General features: G+C 36.8%; 1 protein-coding gene across 1 annotated transcript in view; it reads right to left on the reverse strand.

Moving 5' to 3' along the window:
* Nucleotides 1-13,809, reverse strand: part of LOC136035654 (uncharacterized) — a 79,775-nt gene that overhangs the window by 41,092 nt on the left and 24,874 nt on the right. The window contains exons 3-5 of the mRNA XM_065717564.1: nt 4,432-4,573; nt 3,152-3,452; nt 943-1,099 (exon numbers count right to left, since the gene is read on the reverse strand). Coding sequence (XP_065573636.1) covers nt 943-1,099; nt 3,152-3,452; nt 4,432-4,573 — 600 coding nt within the window. The remainder of the gene's footprint in view (nt 1-942; nt 1,100-3,151; nt 3,453-4,431; nt 4,574-13,809) is intronic.

The raw sequence follows: 13,809 nt of genomic DNA on the forward strand, positions 1-13,809 counted from the left end.
CCCACCAAGTTTCATCCCGATCCCTCCACTCTAAGCGTTTTCCAAGATTTTAGGTCCCCCAACTCCCCCCAATGTCACCAGATCCGGTCGGGATTTAAAATAAGATCTCTGAGACACGATATCCTTCCAAACTTTAAATTTCATTAAGATCCGATCACTTCTTTGTAAGTTAAAAATACATCCTTTTTTCTAATTTTTCAGAATTGACCCTGCCCCCCCCCCCAACTCCCCCAAACAGAGCACATCAGTTCCGGTTATATCAATCACATATCTAGGACTTCTGCTTATTTTCCCACCAACTTTCATCCCGATCCCTCCACTTTAAGCGTTTTCCAAGATTTTAGGTTCCCCCCTCCAGCTCCCCCATTGTCACCGGATCCGGTCGGGATTTAAAATAATATTCCTGAGACACAATATCCTTCTAAAAATCAAATTTCATTAAGATCCCATCACCCGTTCGTAGGTTAAAAATGCTTCATTTTTTCCGAATTAACCGGCCCCCCACTCCCCCCCAGATGGTCAAATCGAGAAAACAATTATTTCTAATTTAATCTGGTCCGGTCCCTGATACGCCTGCCAAATTTCATCGCCCTAGCTTACCTGGAAATACCTGAAGTAGCAAAACCGGGACAGACCGACAGAATTTGCGATCACTATATGTCACTTGGTTAATACCAAGTGCCATAAAAAAGTAAGAATATATTTTACTATCACCGAGATTTCTAACGGTGACATATTTAAATAAAATTAATCCTTGAAGTCCATAATTCGGGTAAGCATGTCATGCCTGCAAAAGAAGAGCTACCCCCCCCCCCATTTATAAATTGTGGTTATCTCGGCGAATGCGCACTTCCTACATGTATCCTTCCTCGACCCCTTTCACACCAATAAAATAACCTGCTCCTTAAATTACGTTCTATAAGCTTATGAACTGCATATTACCTGATTTTCCATGCTTTTTTGCTCATGGGTCTTGATCGGTGTCATCAAGTGGGAAGATCGTTTTGTAGGCATAATTGTTACAGAAGGATTCCTTTTTGTAATTTGATTTCTATGTTGTCCTTCATGATTTGGCCTCACGTTGATCGTCTTTGTACGACTGCAAAACAGTTGAAAAGCTTTATTAGTATTACTTTTTTTTATCTGCAACTTATCACCAGAACTAACCTTTAAGCCTCTAATCTTAGCTTCCTCATGCAGCTTACCTCATGCAGCTGAGCCTTACCTCACACGGATATAAGCAAAGGGTTTACACTTGCAGACCCCATATTTTGCTTGAATATATAGGAACCTAGGAACAAGAGCTTGAGTTTTCATGACAGGAATTTGATTGGCTATTTAAAAGCAATGAAAAACTGGAAAGCAAAGTAGGTTGCCATATAAAGGAGGGTGTCTACTGCTCCTTGCCCGACACATAGAGAGCCCTCATTTGTTCAAACAAGATTAATTTATCCATCAACCCAAGTGAAACTTCTAACACTTCTTTTATGCTCTATAATTAATTTTTCTGGTTCTGTAGTTTTAGGGTTTTTTCTGTAAACATTTTCCGCCCCAAGTCGGGAAATACTCTCTTCAAGGCTTTTGGAGACTCTTTGATTGATTGATTGCCAAGTTATGACAAATCCACTTGAAATCAGTTCGGCCTGCCTGACTTGTACCATAGGAACAGCACCAAGCATTGCAGACACCCTTTTTTCAATGGTGAGGCTTGCTGTTGTGGTCCTAATGTTAAAAATACTGCCTGATAAACCGGTGCCGCAAAAAACACAGCGAGGCTGCCCTGTGTACCCTTTGCCTATTAACGTTTACCCTCAAAGTCAATATTCAAATTTCATTTAATTTTTCTTTTGCCTATGTGCTTGCTTACGGTAGCTTCCTTAGCTCCAGCAGCTGTCCCAAAATGTGATTCTGCTTCTTCAGTAACAGAAGGCGCGGAACTTTCGAAGATGTCGAAGTTATGCCTACCCTTAAGCCATTCCCAGATACTGTGGCCATTGAGATAAGGTGACCACTCGTGCAAGCGTTGTACAGAAAATTGCTCATATACAGGAAGTAGACCGTGTGATCTACTTTGAGGCTGTTTGAACGCTGTGGGAAATGTTTGAACACTTCTTTTATACTCCATAATTAATTTTCTGGTTCTGTAGTTTTCAATTTTCTTCTATCGATCATTTAGACTCAGGTAGAAAATTCTGACATGCTGAGATAGTATCTTTCAATAAGTACATGTTTGTTACTAAGTACATTACAAGAAATAGCTAACAATTGCTATTAAAAGTAGTCAGTGTAACGTTCCGTTACTCGCCAAACATTTGAATATTAGAGTGATTTTTACTGATGAATGAAAACAATAAAATCACAAATTTCAAGGTCATCAGCATAGAGAGGCACCGACAATCAATTGCATTAATTACCCTATGCTCCATGTTCATTGTCGAAATTACTTGCGAAACGTATTTTTTAGAACGGAAAACCGTATTTTTTTGGAATTTTGACACTCGACTTTTTGAGCGCTTATATTCGTAGTCAGCGCTATCGACTACCCCATTCCCCGTTTTTAAATCTTCTGCTGCTGACTGTCAACTACTACTCAGATTTTCGGTGAGTGGCTCCCTGAGTAGGAGAAAAATAAGAGATAGACAGCGAAAGGGAGAAAGGGGGCAGAGGGGAAGGGGGATAAAGAGAGGGCGGGAAACAGAGAGAAAGAGAGCTAGAAAAAGAAGAAGAGGGAGTGAGAAAGAGAGGTTACCTAACTAATATTTTGTAGTGTAAACAATTATTTAAAATAGTATGAAAATGATTAAAAAGTGTATTGAATATATATAAGCGTAAAAAAGGAATTTCGAATTCCTAGGAGTAAATCTAAAGATACATTACCATCAAAATCAAGTTAACACAATATGCCAAGACCTCGAGGTCAGCTTTTTAGAAGAAGAATAGACACAGAAGAATATAATAGTCTTTAGAAGAAGAAGAATATATATATATATATATATATATATATATATATATATATATATATATATATATATATATATATATATATATATATATATATATATATATATATATATATATATATATATATATATATACATAAAATTATGTGCATGTTTGTGATATGAACATTTAAACAACACTAGTTTCTTACTTAGTTTCTCTGCCACCAAATTCTTGCGTTGGAACAGTTGACATTCGGTCTCTCCGTACATTAAAAGAGGTTGAAGCTCTGCGGGGTATCGTTGGATGATGAACTGCTTTCCCCCTATTAGTAGCATCAATTGTTGATAACGACCCATTATTCAGTTTAGATGTTCCAACGTTTGACGGACCTGCACTTGAAGCTTTAGGGTTCGAGACAGCCCCCGACGTCTTGCTACGAGGCCTTGTGACATCAGCGGAGTTCATTGAATATCTCGAAGGCTGACCTTGATTTTTGGCCAGAGATAGACCTACAAGAAAAATTATCAAATCTCTAAGGTCTTAACCTCAAAGAAGGAATATCTTCGACCAAACAGTTTCCAAAAGAAAATGGATTAAAGAGTGTTCACAATTAAACTGGACCAAGTCCATCAATCGCATTTATAGGGTGCCAGTTTCGGGAGTAATGGATTTTGAAAAAAAAATTACCGAACAAATTTTGAAAGCTACTTCTCTCACATTCTTGAACCCTTATAAAAAAACAACCAAAATTTAATACCGTTACTTTTTACCACTTAGATTCCATGAGGCTTCAAAACACCAAATATTTTATTTCTTAACAAAGGGGGGGGGGCAATGCTTTATACCAATCCCCAATATAGCCACAATTTTGAATAAAATCTAACTCCGCATTATTAGAGCAAAAATAATAAAACACTATTCTCTAACTGATTCCTAAAAACTTCATCTAAGATAGACGTGTATTATGAAATAAAAAACATTTCAATTAATTAGTATTTTTATGTTATTTGAGTATGATGTCTTTCCTATTCAAAAAAAACTGGGAAACTTATTTTGCCAAGAGTTATCTAAATATGATAAAAAGAGAGGGAGAATTCACTATTCGAACAACAAAAGCTAGAAAATTTGGAAATTTCCTTCCCAAATTTAATTAGTATTTTTATGCTATTTTTAAGTGGGATGTCTATCCTATTCCAAAGAAAAACTAGGCTAATTTTTTGTCCACAGAGTTATCTAAATATGATCAAAAGAGAGGGAAACTTCGCTATTCGAATCATAAAAGCACGAAAATTCGGAAATTTCCTTCCAGAATTTAATTAGTATTTTTATGTTATTTTTGTTTGGGATGTCTTTCCTATTCCAAAATAAACTGGAACACTTCTTTTGCACAGAGTTGTCTAAATATGATCAAAAGAGAGGGAAAACTCCCTATTCGGACAATAAAAGCATGAGAATTTGGAAATTTCCATGTAGACAAGATATACTCACGGTGAGCAGACACTGAAGGATTACTAGATACTGAAGGATTATTAGCAACTGAAAGCTTTCTAGGCTGCTGGGAAGATGTTGTCGCCTGTTGCGGTTTCCTTGCGGCTTGACTTTGAGCTGCTTGTGAAGCAAGAATAGCTCCCTAGAAATTACAAGGAATTTCAACTAAGTTGAGAAATAAGATTCATCAAAAAGTAGAATGATATGAGAAACATGAAAGGTTACACTAAAAGAAAATTTGCTTCATCTTATGAAAAAAATATAGTAGAAAATATAACTGTTAAACATCAAAAAGAATTCTACAATTTTGATAGTAAATAGGAATCTATAGTTTTTTTTTATCATCAACACTAAGGGAGCAGTCAATAGAAAAGAATAAAAAAGATTAGTCAGTAAAATTAATCTTACAAAGTAAGTAAGTAGCCGTCCTGTGGAAGTGGTCGGTGCCCTGGTTTTGAGAACTCTTTGTCCAAGGGCCACGAGTTCGATCCCTGGCATAGCATTATTTGGTTTGAAACGGGGGTCAGTGGCGTCACTCTATAAGCTCAACCAGAGTCGACCCAGCTTTAAATGGCTACCACGTACTCATGGAGAAATCAGGGGAAGGTAAGCGGGAAGGGTGTGCGAAAGCACAGGATGGATGGTCCCCAGCCCCCCATTGCCCTTCCTGGCTTAAGGGTCACAAAATGAAGATTAGTACCACCGGTTTGGACCTTAGGGGTCTAGTCCCGTCATATTTACTTTATTGATAAAAGAACCAAGCTAAAAAGAATAGCCGAATTCACGTTTCAAGTCAAAAAATTTTTAAATCACAACAAATCATAAGCATAATATGAGCAAAACAAAACAGTAAAGGTACAATAGATAAAAAAGGCTTGGGTCAAAAAACAAAATAAAAAGCATAACTTGAACTTGAAAATTAAAAACTAGAGATAACTGCATCATAAAGTACTAAAAAAAAGAAACAATAACAATGGCAATATAAGAAGACAATGACTATTGGGGAAATAAACAAACAAATAAAAAAAAAGACAAAGGAGCCCTGTTTAATTCAGGGCAATTGTCAAAAAATGCAAAGGCACTTCACATTAAAAGGGACGAAACTCTTTCGAAACTATTCGGTAATTGCGTGGATTGGCGAGTAAGTTGGGACTCCGGATGAGGCTAAGCAGAGAAAACGAGATGTAGCAGGATTGCGAAAACGAGGAAAAATGTTCTCAGTATGAGTATTGGAAAAGGCAGACTTGGGAAAATGTAAGCAAACACTATCCCTCCTTAAATTTTAGGGTGGATAGGAGTGCAGCTTTAAGGAGGAAGGAATCTAGCAATTGATCTCTTTGTAAATGATCTTGGGCAAATACTTCTGGATCAATTCAATTTTGTTGATAAGTTCGTAAGAGAGATGCGGATAACAAACTGGACATGCGTATTCCTATAACGGTCTGCCAAAGAACAGGTAAACACAGAGGAATTGTATCCGTGGGCAATTAAATTTATTAATAAGTTTAAACAGGGATAGCAACACATTTGCTTGCTTAACAATATTTGAAACATTTGTATCCCATTTGAGATTATTAAAAATTGTGACTTTGTTTCATTGACATTTCGGGTGGTATGGGGTCTAGAAAAACAGGAGATGGACTTTAGGAGGTTTTAGTCATGATATTTAAGTCAAGAGAATTTAATTCCACGCTTTGACTCTTAGCTTCTTCCAAAAAGTAGGTAAGAATTTCAAGGGTTCACTTTTAATATTCCTAAGACATTCAAGGATCGACGAGTCATTCACAAATTTCCATCTTTGGGGGAACTCCTTGCCAATCTCAATTTAACCGTTCCTAGGAATAGAAGTGTCCCCAATAAAATTCCTTGAGGAAGCCCACAGAAAATATTGAGGGGTCAGAGATTATAGGGGGAGAGATGTAATAGGAATTAGACATTAGGGAGAAGGGTGTAATCAGGGGGAAGGATGGGAGGAATAGTTGGAATTGGGCCAGCCAAAGGGATAGGGAAGATCTATGCAATGCAAGTGAGATACAAGTTCAGATAGTTGGTAATCTTATTAGAGAGTTCAGGGAGAGGACAGTTTTTTTTCAGAAGGTTTTAATCTGCATTTTCCTGTAACATTATTAGGGCTTATTCGAATACAGACCTTTAACTTTGTTCTTATAATATAGAGAAGCTACTTTTCTATAAAAAAAAATAAAATAAAGCCTCATTAACATAAAATTTACCATTAGAGCACTTTTCGATTTTTTTCCTATGGAATACCTATCAACTAATAAATTTTGGAGATACAAAACCTTGTGGTCAACATTATTTGTTTGATACACGGGAGACCAATTTTCAGTGGTTATTCAACAGCTGAAATTGTCAAGTCCCGAGTCAGATAGATGTATAAAGATGATTTCAGCAATAGTAAAGAATTGTTTAACTTTAGCCAAAAGAAATAAAAGTAGGCTAAAGGGGAAAGTGCCCCAAAGAGGGAGCAGAGTGGAGACGGGTCAGTAAAAACTTGATAGATTGGTACATATCAAATCAAGAGTAGTTTTGCCTTTGGGTGCTCGGACCTTTTCAATGTGCTGTAAGTTAAAACAGTTAAAGGTAAAGTCAATTTTTAAGTTGTTTGCGTCACATAACAGGAAAATTCCAGTATTTGAGTAGTTTGACAGTCAATACTAGCACACGTAATTTTTTTTTTTTTTTTTTGCCCATAGATCTTTGATTAGTTGGATGATAAAAATGGCAGAGGACAAACTGAAAAAAATTTAATCTTGAACATTTGTGAGTTTTGAGCTTATACTATAGTTATAGCGATTATATCCGATCCATATATTTTTGACAGGGAGTCTAATTTATTAAGTTTTTCAGCGTTGCTTAACAAAAGTTTGGGAGTTGGAAATAATTTGTGAATGTTCTATTTTTACACATAATTTTTTTTTAGATCACAACTAGATTCAGTAGGTCTAGTGGGATTTATAGCAGGGGCTATATTAGGAAAGTCAGACCATGGAACTTCGAGACTACATTCATCACTTCTGAGATAATAATTAGAGTCAATTAGGGTAGTAGGTTTATTGTGGGAGGCTAGACTGGGCCTGGAGGGAACTATGGACGTTCAAAAACTTTTTGGGACTAAAAAACTGTTTTAACTTTTTGGGAACTTGGAGAGTACATTCCTCACTTCTACGATCATGATTAGAGTCAATTAGGGTAGTATATTTATTGTGGGAGGCTAGACTGGGCCTAAAGAAAACTACAAACGATGAGAAACTTTTTGGGACTAAATTGTTATCATGACAGGGGTCAAGAACACTGAAACTTGAGCCACATGGACACGAAGTCAGAACAGGGAACTTGTAGAGTACATTCATCACTTCTGCGATCGTGATTAAAGTCAATTAGGGTAGCAGATTTATTGTGGGAGGCTAGACTGGGCCTGGAGGAAACTACGGATGTTGAGAAATTATTTGAGACTAAATTATCATCATGACAAGGGTCAAGAACACTTAAACCTGAGCGCCACATCGACATGTGGTAAGAACAGGGAACTTCGAGAATACATTCAGCACTTCTGCGATCATGATTAGAGTCAATTAGGGTAGTAGATTTATTGTGGGAGGATAGACTGGGCCTGAGGGGAAATATGGACGTTGAGAAATATTTTGAGACTAAATTATCATCATGACAGGGGTCAAGAACTCGTAAGCATTACCCACATTGACACGAAGTCAGAACAGGGAACTTGTAGAGTACATTCATTACTTCTGCGATCATGATTAGAGTCAATTAGGATAGTAGGCTTATTGTGGGAGGCTAAATTGGGCCTGAAAGTAAGTAAGGACGTTGAGAAACTTTTTGGGACAAATAATCATTATGACGGGGTCAAAGTAGGTAGGTAAAGTAGGTAAATTTTTATTTAAAACCTTTATATCATATACACATCAATTAGCCACATAAAGGCCGTTCTGGCCTGTAATAGCGACTACATTCATGATACTTTAATCATCAATAACACTAACTCATTACATACACACAAAAAAATAAAAAAAATAAAAAAATAAAATAAAAAATAATGTGCATATATATATATATATATATATATATATATATATATATATATATATATATATATATATATATATATATATATATATATATATATATATATATATATACATACACACACACCCATACACATACAATAAATGCATATATACATATACATACATACACATACATATATATATATATATATATATATATATATATATATATATATATATATATATATATATATATATATATATATATACACATACACATTCATATATACATACATTACTCCAAATAATTACTCAGACCTGAAAAATTCTGGATAGCCCACTCTCATTCAATACGCTTCTCTTCACCATCTTGATCATTTATCATTCAAACAAGAGCTAAGAGCTCATATGGCACTTGTGACGAGGCAAGAAGAGCTAAGAGCCAAGAGATCATATGGTATGAGCTCTAACAAAATTCTATGAATCAATAGATTGATTTAAAAAGGAAATTAAGAGGCTTAATGCCGGTCAGAATTTAAAATAATAAGAGCTCTGAGTCACGATGTCCTTCTAAATATCAAAATTCATTAAGATCCGATCACCCAGTCGTAAGTTATAAATACCTAATTTTTTCTAATTTTTCCTCTCCCTTTAGCCCCCCAGATGGTCGAATCTGGGAAAACGACTTTATCAAGTCAAATTGTGCAGCTCCCTGACACGCCTATCAGTTTTCATCGTCCTAGCACGTCCAGAAGCACCAAACTCGCCAAATCACTGAACCCCTCCCCCCAACTCCCCCAAAGAGAGCGAATCTAGTACGATTCTGTCAATCACGTATCAAGGACATTTGTTTATTCTATCCACCAAGCTTCATCCCGATTCCTACACTCCAAGTGTTTTTCCAAGATTTCCCCCTCCAACTCCCCCCAATGTCAAACGATCTGGTCGGGATTTGAAATAAGAGCTCTGAGACATGAATTCTTTCTAAAAATCAAATTTCATTAAGATCCGATCATCTATTCGTAAGATAAAAATACCCCAATTTTCACGTTTTCCAAGAATTCCGGTTTCCCCCTCCAGCTCCCCCCAACGTCACAGGATCTGTTCGGAATTTAAAATAAGAACTTTAAAGCACAAGATCCTTCTAAATATCAAATTTCATTAAGATCTGGTCACCCTTTCGTAAGTGACGAATACCTCAATTTTCAAAATTACCCCCCCCCCTCCAATTCCACCAAAGAGAGCAGATCTGGTCCGGTTATGTCAGTCACGTATCTTAGACAGGTTTTTATTCTTCCCATCCAGTTTCATCCTGACTTCACCACTTTAAGTATTTTCTAAGATTTCCGATCCCCCCAACTGCCCCCGCCCAATTACGCTTGATCCGGTTGAGATTTAAAATAAGAGATCTGAGTTACGAGGTCCTTCTAAATATGAAGTTTCATGAAGATCCGATCATTCCTTCGTAAGTTGAAAATACGTCATTTTTTCTTATTTTTCAGAATTAACCCCCCCCCCCCCCCAATGGATCGGATCCGTTCCAATTATGTAAATCACGTATGTAAGACTTCTGCTTATTTTTCCCACCAAGTTTCATCCCGATCCCTCCAATCTAAGCGTTTTCCATGATTTTAGGTTCCCCGCCCCAAACTTCCCCCAACGTCACCATATCCAGTAAGGATTTAAAATAAGAGCTTTTAGACACGATATCCTTCTAAATATCAAATTTCATTGAGATCCGATAACCCGTTCGTAAGTTAAAAATGCCTCATTTTTTCTAATTCTTAAGAATTAACCCCTCCCCCAACTACCCCAAAGAGAGCAGATCCGTTCCGGTTATGTCAACCATGTATCTAGGACTCGTGATTATTTTTTCCACCAAGTTTCATCTCGATCCCTCCACTCTAAGTGTTTTTCAAGTTTTAGGTTTCCCCCTCCCAACTCCCCCCCAAATGTCACCAGATCTGGTCGGGTTTAAAATAAGAGCTCTGAGCCACGATATCCTTCTAAATATCAAATTTCATTGAGATCCGATCACCTGTTCGTAAGTTAAAAATACCTCATTTTTTCTAATTTTCAGAAATAGCCCCCCCCCCCAACTATCCCAAAGAGAACAGATCCGTTCCGTTTATGTCAATCATGTATCTATCACTTGTGTTTATTTTTCCCACCATGTTTCATCCTGATCCCTCCACTCTAAGTGTTTTCCAAGTTTTAGGTTTCCCCCTCCCAACTCCCCCCCCCCCCAATGTCACCAGATCCGGTCGGGATTTAAAATAAGAGCTCTAAGACACGATATCCTTCTAAACATCAAATTTCATTGAAATCCGATCACCCGTTCGTAAGTTAAAAATACCTCATTTTTTCTAATTTTTCAGAATTACCCCCCCCCCCCCACACACACACACTACCCCAAAGAGAGCAGATCCGTTCCGATTATGTCAATCATGTATCTGGGACTTGTGCTTATTTTTCCCATCAGGTTTCATCCCGATCTCTCCACTCTTAGTGTTTTCCAAGATTTTAGGTTTCCCCCCTCCAACTCCCCCCAATGTCATCATATCCGGTCGGGATTTAAAATAAGAGTTCTGAGACACAATATCATTCCAAACATCAAATTTCATTAAGATCCCATCACCCATTCATAAGCTAAAAATACTTCATTTTTTCTATTTTTTCCGAATTAACCGGCCCCCCACCCCCCAGATGGTCAAATTGGGAAAATGACTATTTCTAATTTAAGCTGATCCCGTCCATAATACGCTTGCCAAATTTCATCGCCCTAGCTTACCTGGAAGTGCCTAAAGTAGCAAAACCGGAACCGACAGACAGACCGACAGAATTGGCGATTGCTATATGTCACTTGGTTAATACCAAGTGCCATAAAAATACATTTTTAAACGGCGAAAAATGAAGAACTCTTAAACCCGAGCTAAACTGATAAGATAGCCACAAGGGATAAACTGAATGGGGAGATCATGAGGATAAGTTAGGAAGAACCAACTTGGGAGGGCTCTTGGGAGGAGGGAAGAAATGGCGAGATGATGCTGGAAAAGGGAAGTGGGGTGGAGCATGTCTGGGAGGAGAGGGACACGGTTAATTTTGGCAAATGAAAGACGAAGATCTAAACCAGGAAATTAGCTGGAACAAGGAGATGGAAATTTTTTAAAATTTTACCCATAAACTTCTTCCAGTACAAAACATTTCTTTTTTTTCTCTATGATCTCAAGGTTAACAACTCCATAAAGGAAAATTATAAAAAAAAGAATTTAATTCTTCATCAATATCCTACAAATGTGCGAATAAATGAGGATATACTCTTACCTGATTCTTTATTATGAAGTGAAGTCTGAAGCATTATGAATTAAACCAATACAATGTTCAAAGATTAGCCAATGGTAGGCCATGTTGTGATTATGATTTAAATGTGAAAATATATCACTGAATAGCAAATATGAGTCCCAATTATGGGGAGGAGAAAAGGCGATTGCCTCCTCGATTGTTACCCCCCACCCCTAAATTTTGAAAAATGACTATTTTGGACTTCTTATTTCAAAAGTGGAAAAAACAGCAAGATTGTCCCACTTTCTAGATTTCAAAAATACATTTAGCCCCCTTTCCCCATATATTTTTGTAAATTGGCACTCCTGATAACATGGGTTCTTTACAAATCAACCTAACACATTAGCTTCCAGAACTTGAATTTCTTATGCATTCTTCTATTGAGTAATTTATCACAAGCATGTTAAAGACTTAAACATAATTTTCATCGTTTATTTAATGCGACAGTCATACACTAAAGACTATTTTCTAGGTTGGGAGGAATGGTGTAAAAAATGGTTTATAATATATATGTATACATAATTAGGTCACACAACATGGGCATTACCGTTCGTGTTCCTTTAATCCAATATACTACACATAGCATATTGCATAAATCAGGCGATCTTGTGATTTTGCCTCACTTTTCCCCCGCATGGAAGAAGGGATCTTACAATGGGATTTGAGAAGTGGGCTCTTGTTCTTAAGAAGCTGACCTAATATTGTGTGTTGCATGGCTGTCAAGAAGGACAGATGTTTAATGTCCCTAGAGCCAAGTTTCAAGGGGGTCTAGTACAAGTTCTTTTTGTTTTCTTTCCAGTGCTGAAATTTACCTTTTAAGTTTCCATTTAAATTTTAAGCTAATTTTTTTTTATTGAAAATATTTTGTGATTGCTTATTTTTGATAAAAAAAAGAAAAAAAGGGAATCCCCTGTTTTTGAAAATTTGAAAATTTTGCTTTTGAAAATTAGCTGTGCTACAGTATCAAACTAAAAAATGTAACCACAGGAAAGGGCCAGGAGATTTTGCGTGTAGTAGCCCACTTCTCCTCCAAAAATCAGAGCCAGCACTAAAATCTAACATGTTCATTTTGATTCGTACCACATTGCGAAAATAGGAAAAAAAAATGGGTAAAAAGACAAAAATGGAACTGTCCTGGAACCCAGTCTCGGTCTTCAATAACCTTAGCCAGGATTGCAGGTACCAAGCAGGAGCGTAGTTTTCTATGGGACAGGGGAGCAGCTGCACCTCCCCGACTCCAGTGCCGCCACAGACCCCAGTTTGACTCCCAGATGAAATATTTTCTTAAAAAATGTTGTCTTGATTTAGGAAAATTGGCTCCAAATTTACCACTCCCCTCCGCCAAGATTTGAACAAAATTACGTCACTACTCTAAGGGATACAAGAAAGCTGACTTGGACTGAAAACTAAAAAAAAAAAAATATTAACCACTATTAATATGATAAGTATACAAAATTAGTAAAAGTTGGGGAAAATTCCTGCATCTTATTCTGAAGAAATGTGAAGTTTTATTTCAAGGTTCTAAGTAATTTAAGCATAGAAAAGGCTGGAAACTCTTGCTAACAAACAAGCATTGGTCCAATAAGAGAGGCACACTTACTCCCGCCATTTCCCCGTGCCATTTAACCAAGCACTTGGAAAACTATAGGTTCTACGACTATCTTAGCTCTATGACTATATACCTCAGTTCTACTGCCCTAGGAATGACGCATGGACGGATAATAGATAGACATATCTATTAACAAATGAACTAAAATCATTTTTATACAATCATAATAAGGGAGAAATAATGCCAGAACTGCCTCTCACTCAATTGGACTATCTGTCTTGGCTTTGTCTACAATTGGCCATGACTTGATGCTCACAACTATTCTACTTTAATTCAATGGACGGATAATACAACGCATGGACGGTTAATAGATAGGCATATCCATTTATAAATGAATAAAATCATTTTTATACAATCCTACTTAGAGGGGATTAATGCCAGAAT

Source organism: Artemia franciscana, chromosome 2 (assembly GCF_032884065.1).
Source record: "Artemia franciscana chromosome 2, ASM3288406v1, whole genome shotgun sequence".
Classification (NCBI taxonomy): Eukaryota; Metazoa; Arthropoda; class Branchiopoda; order Anostraca; family Artemiidae; genus Artemia; species Artemia franciscana.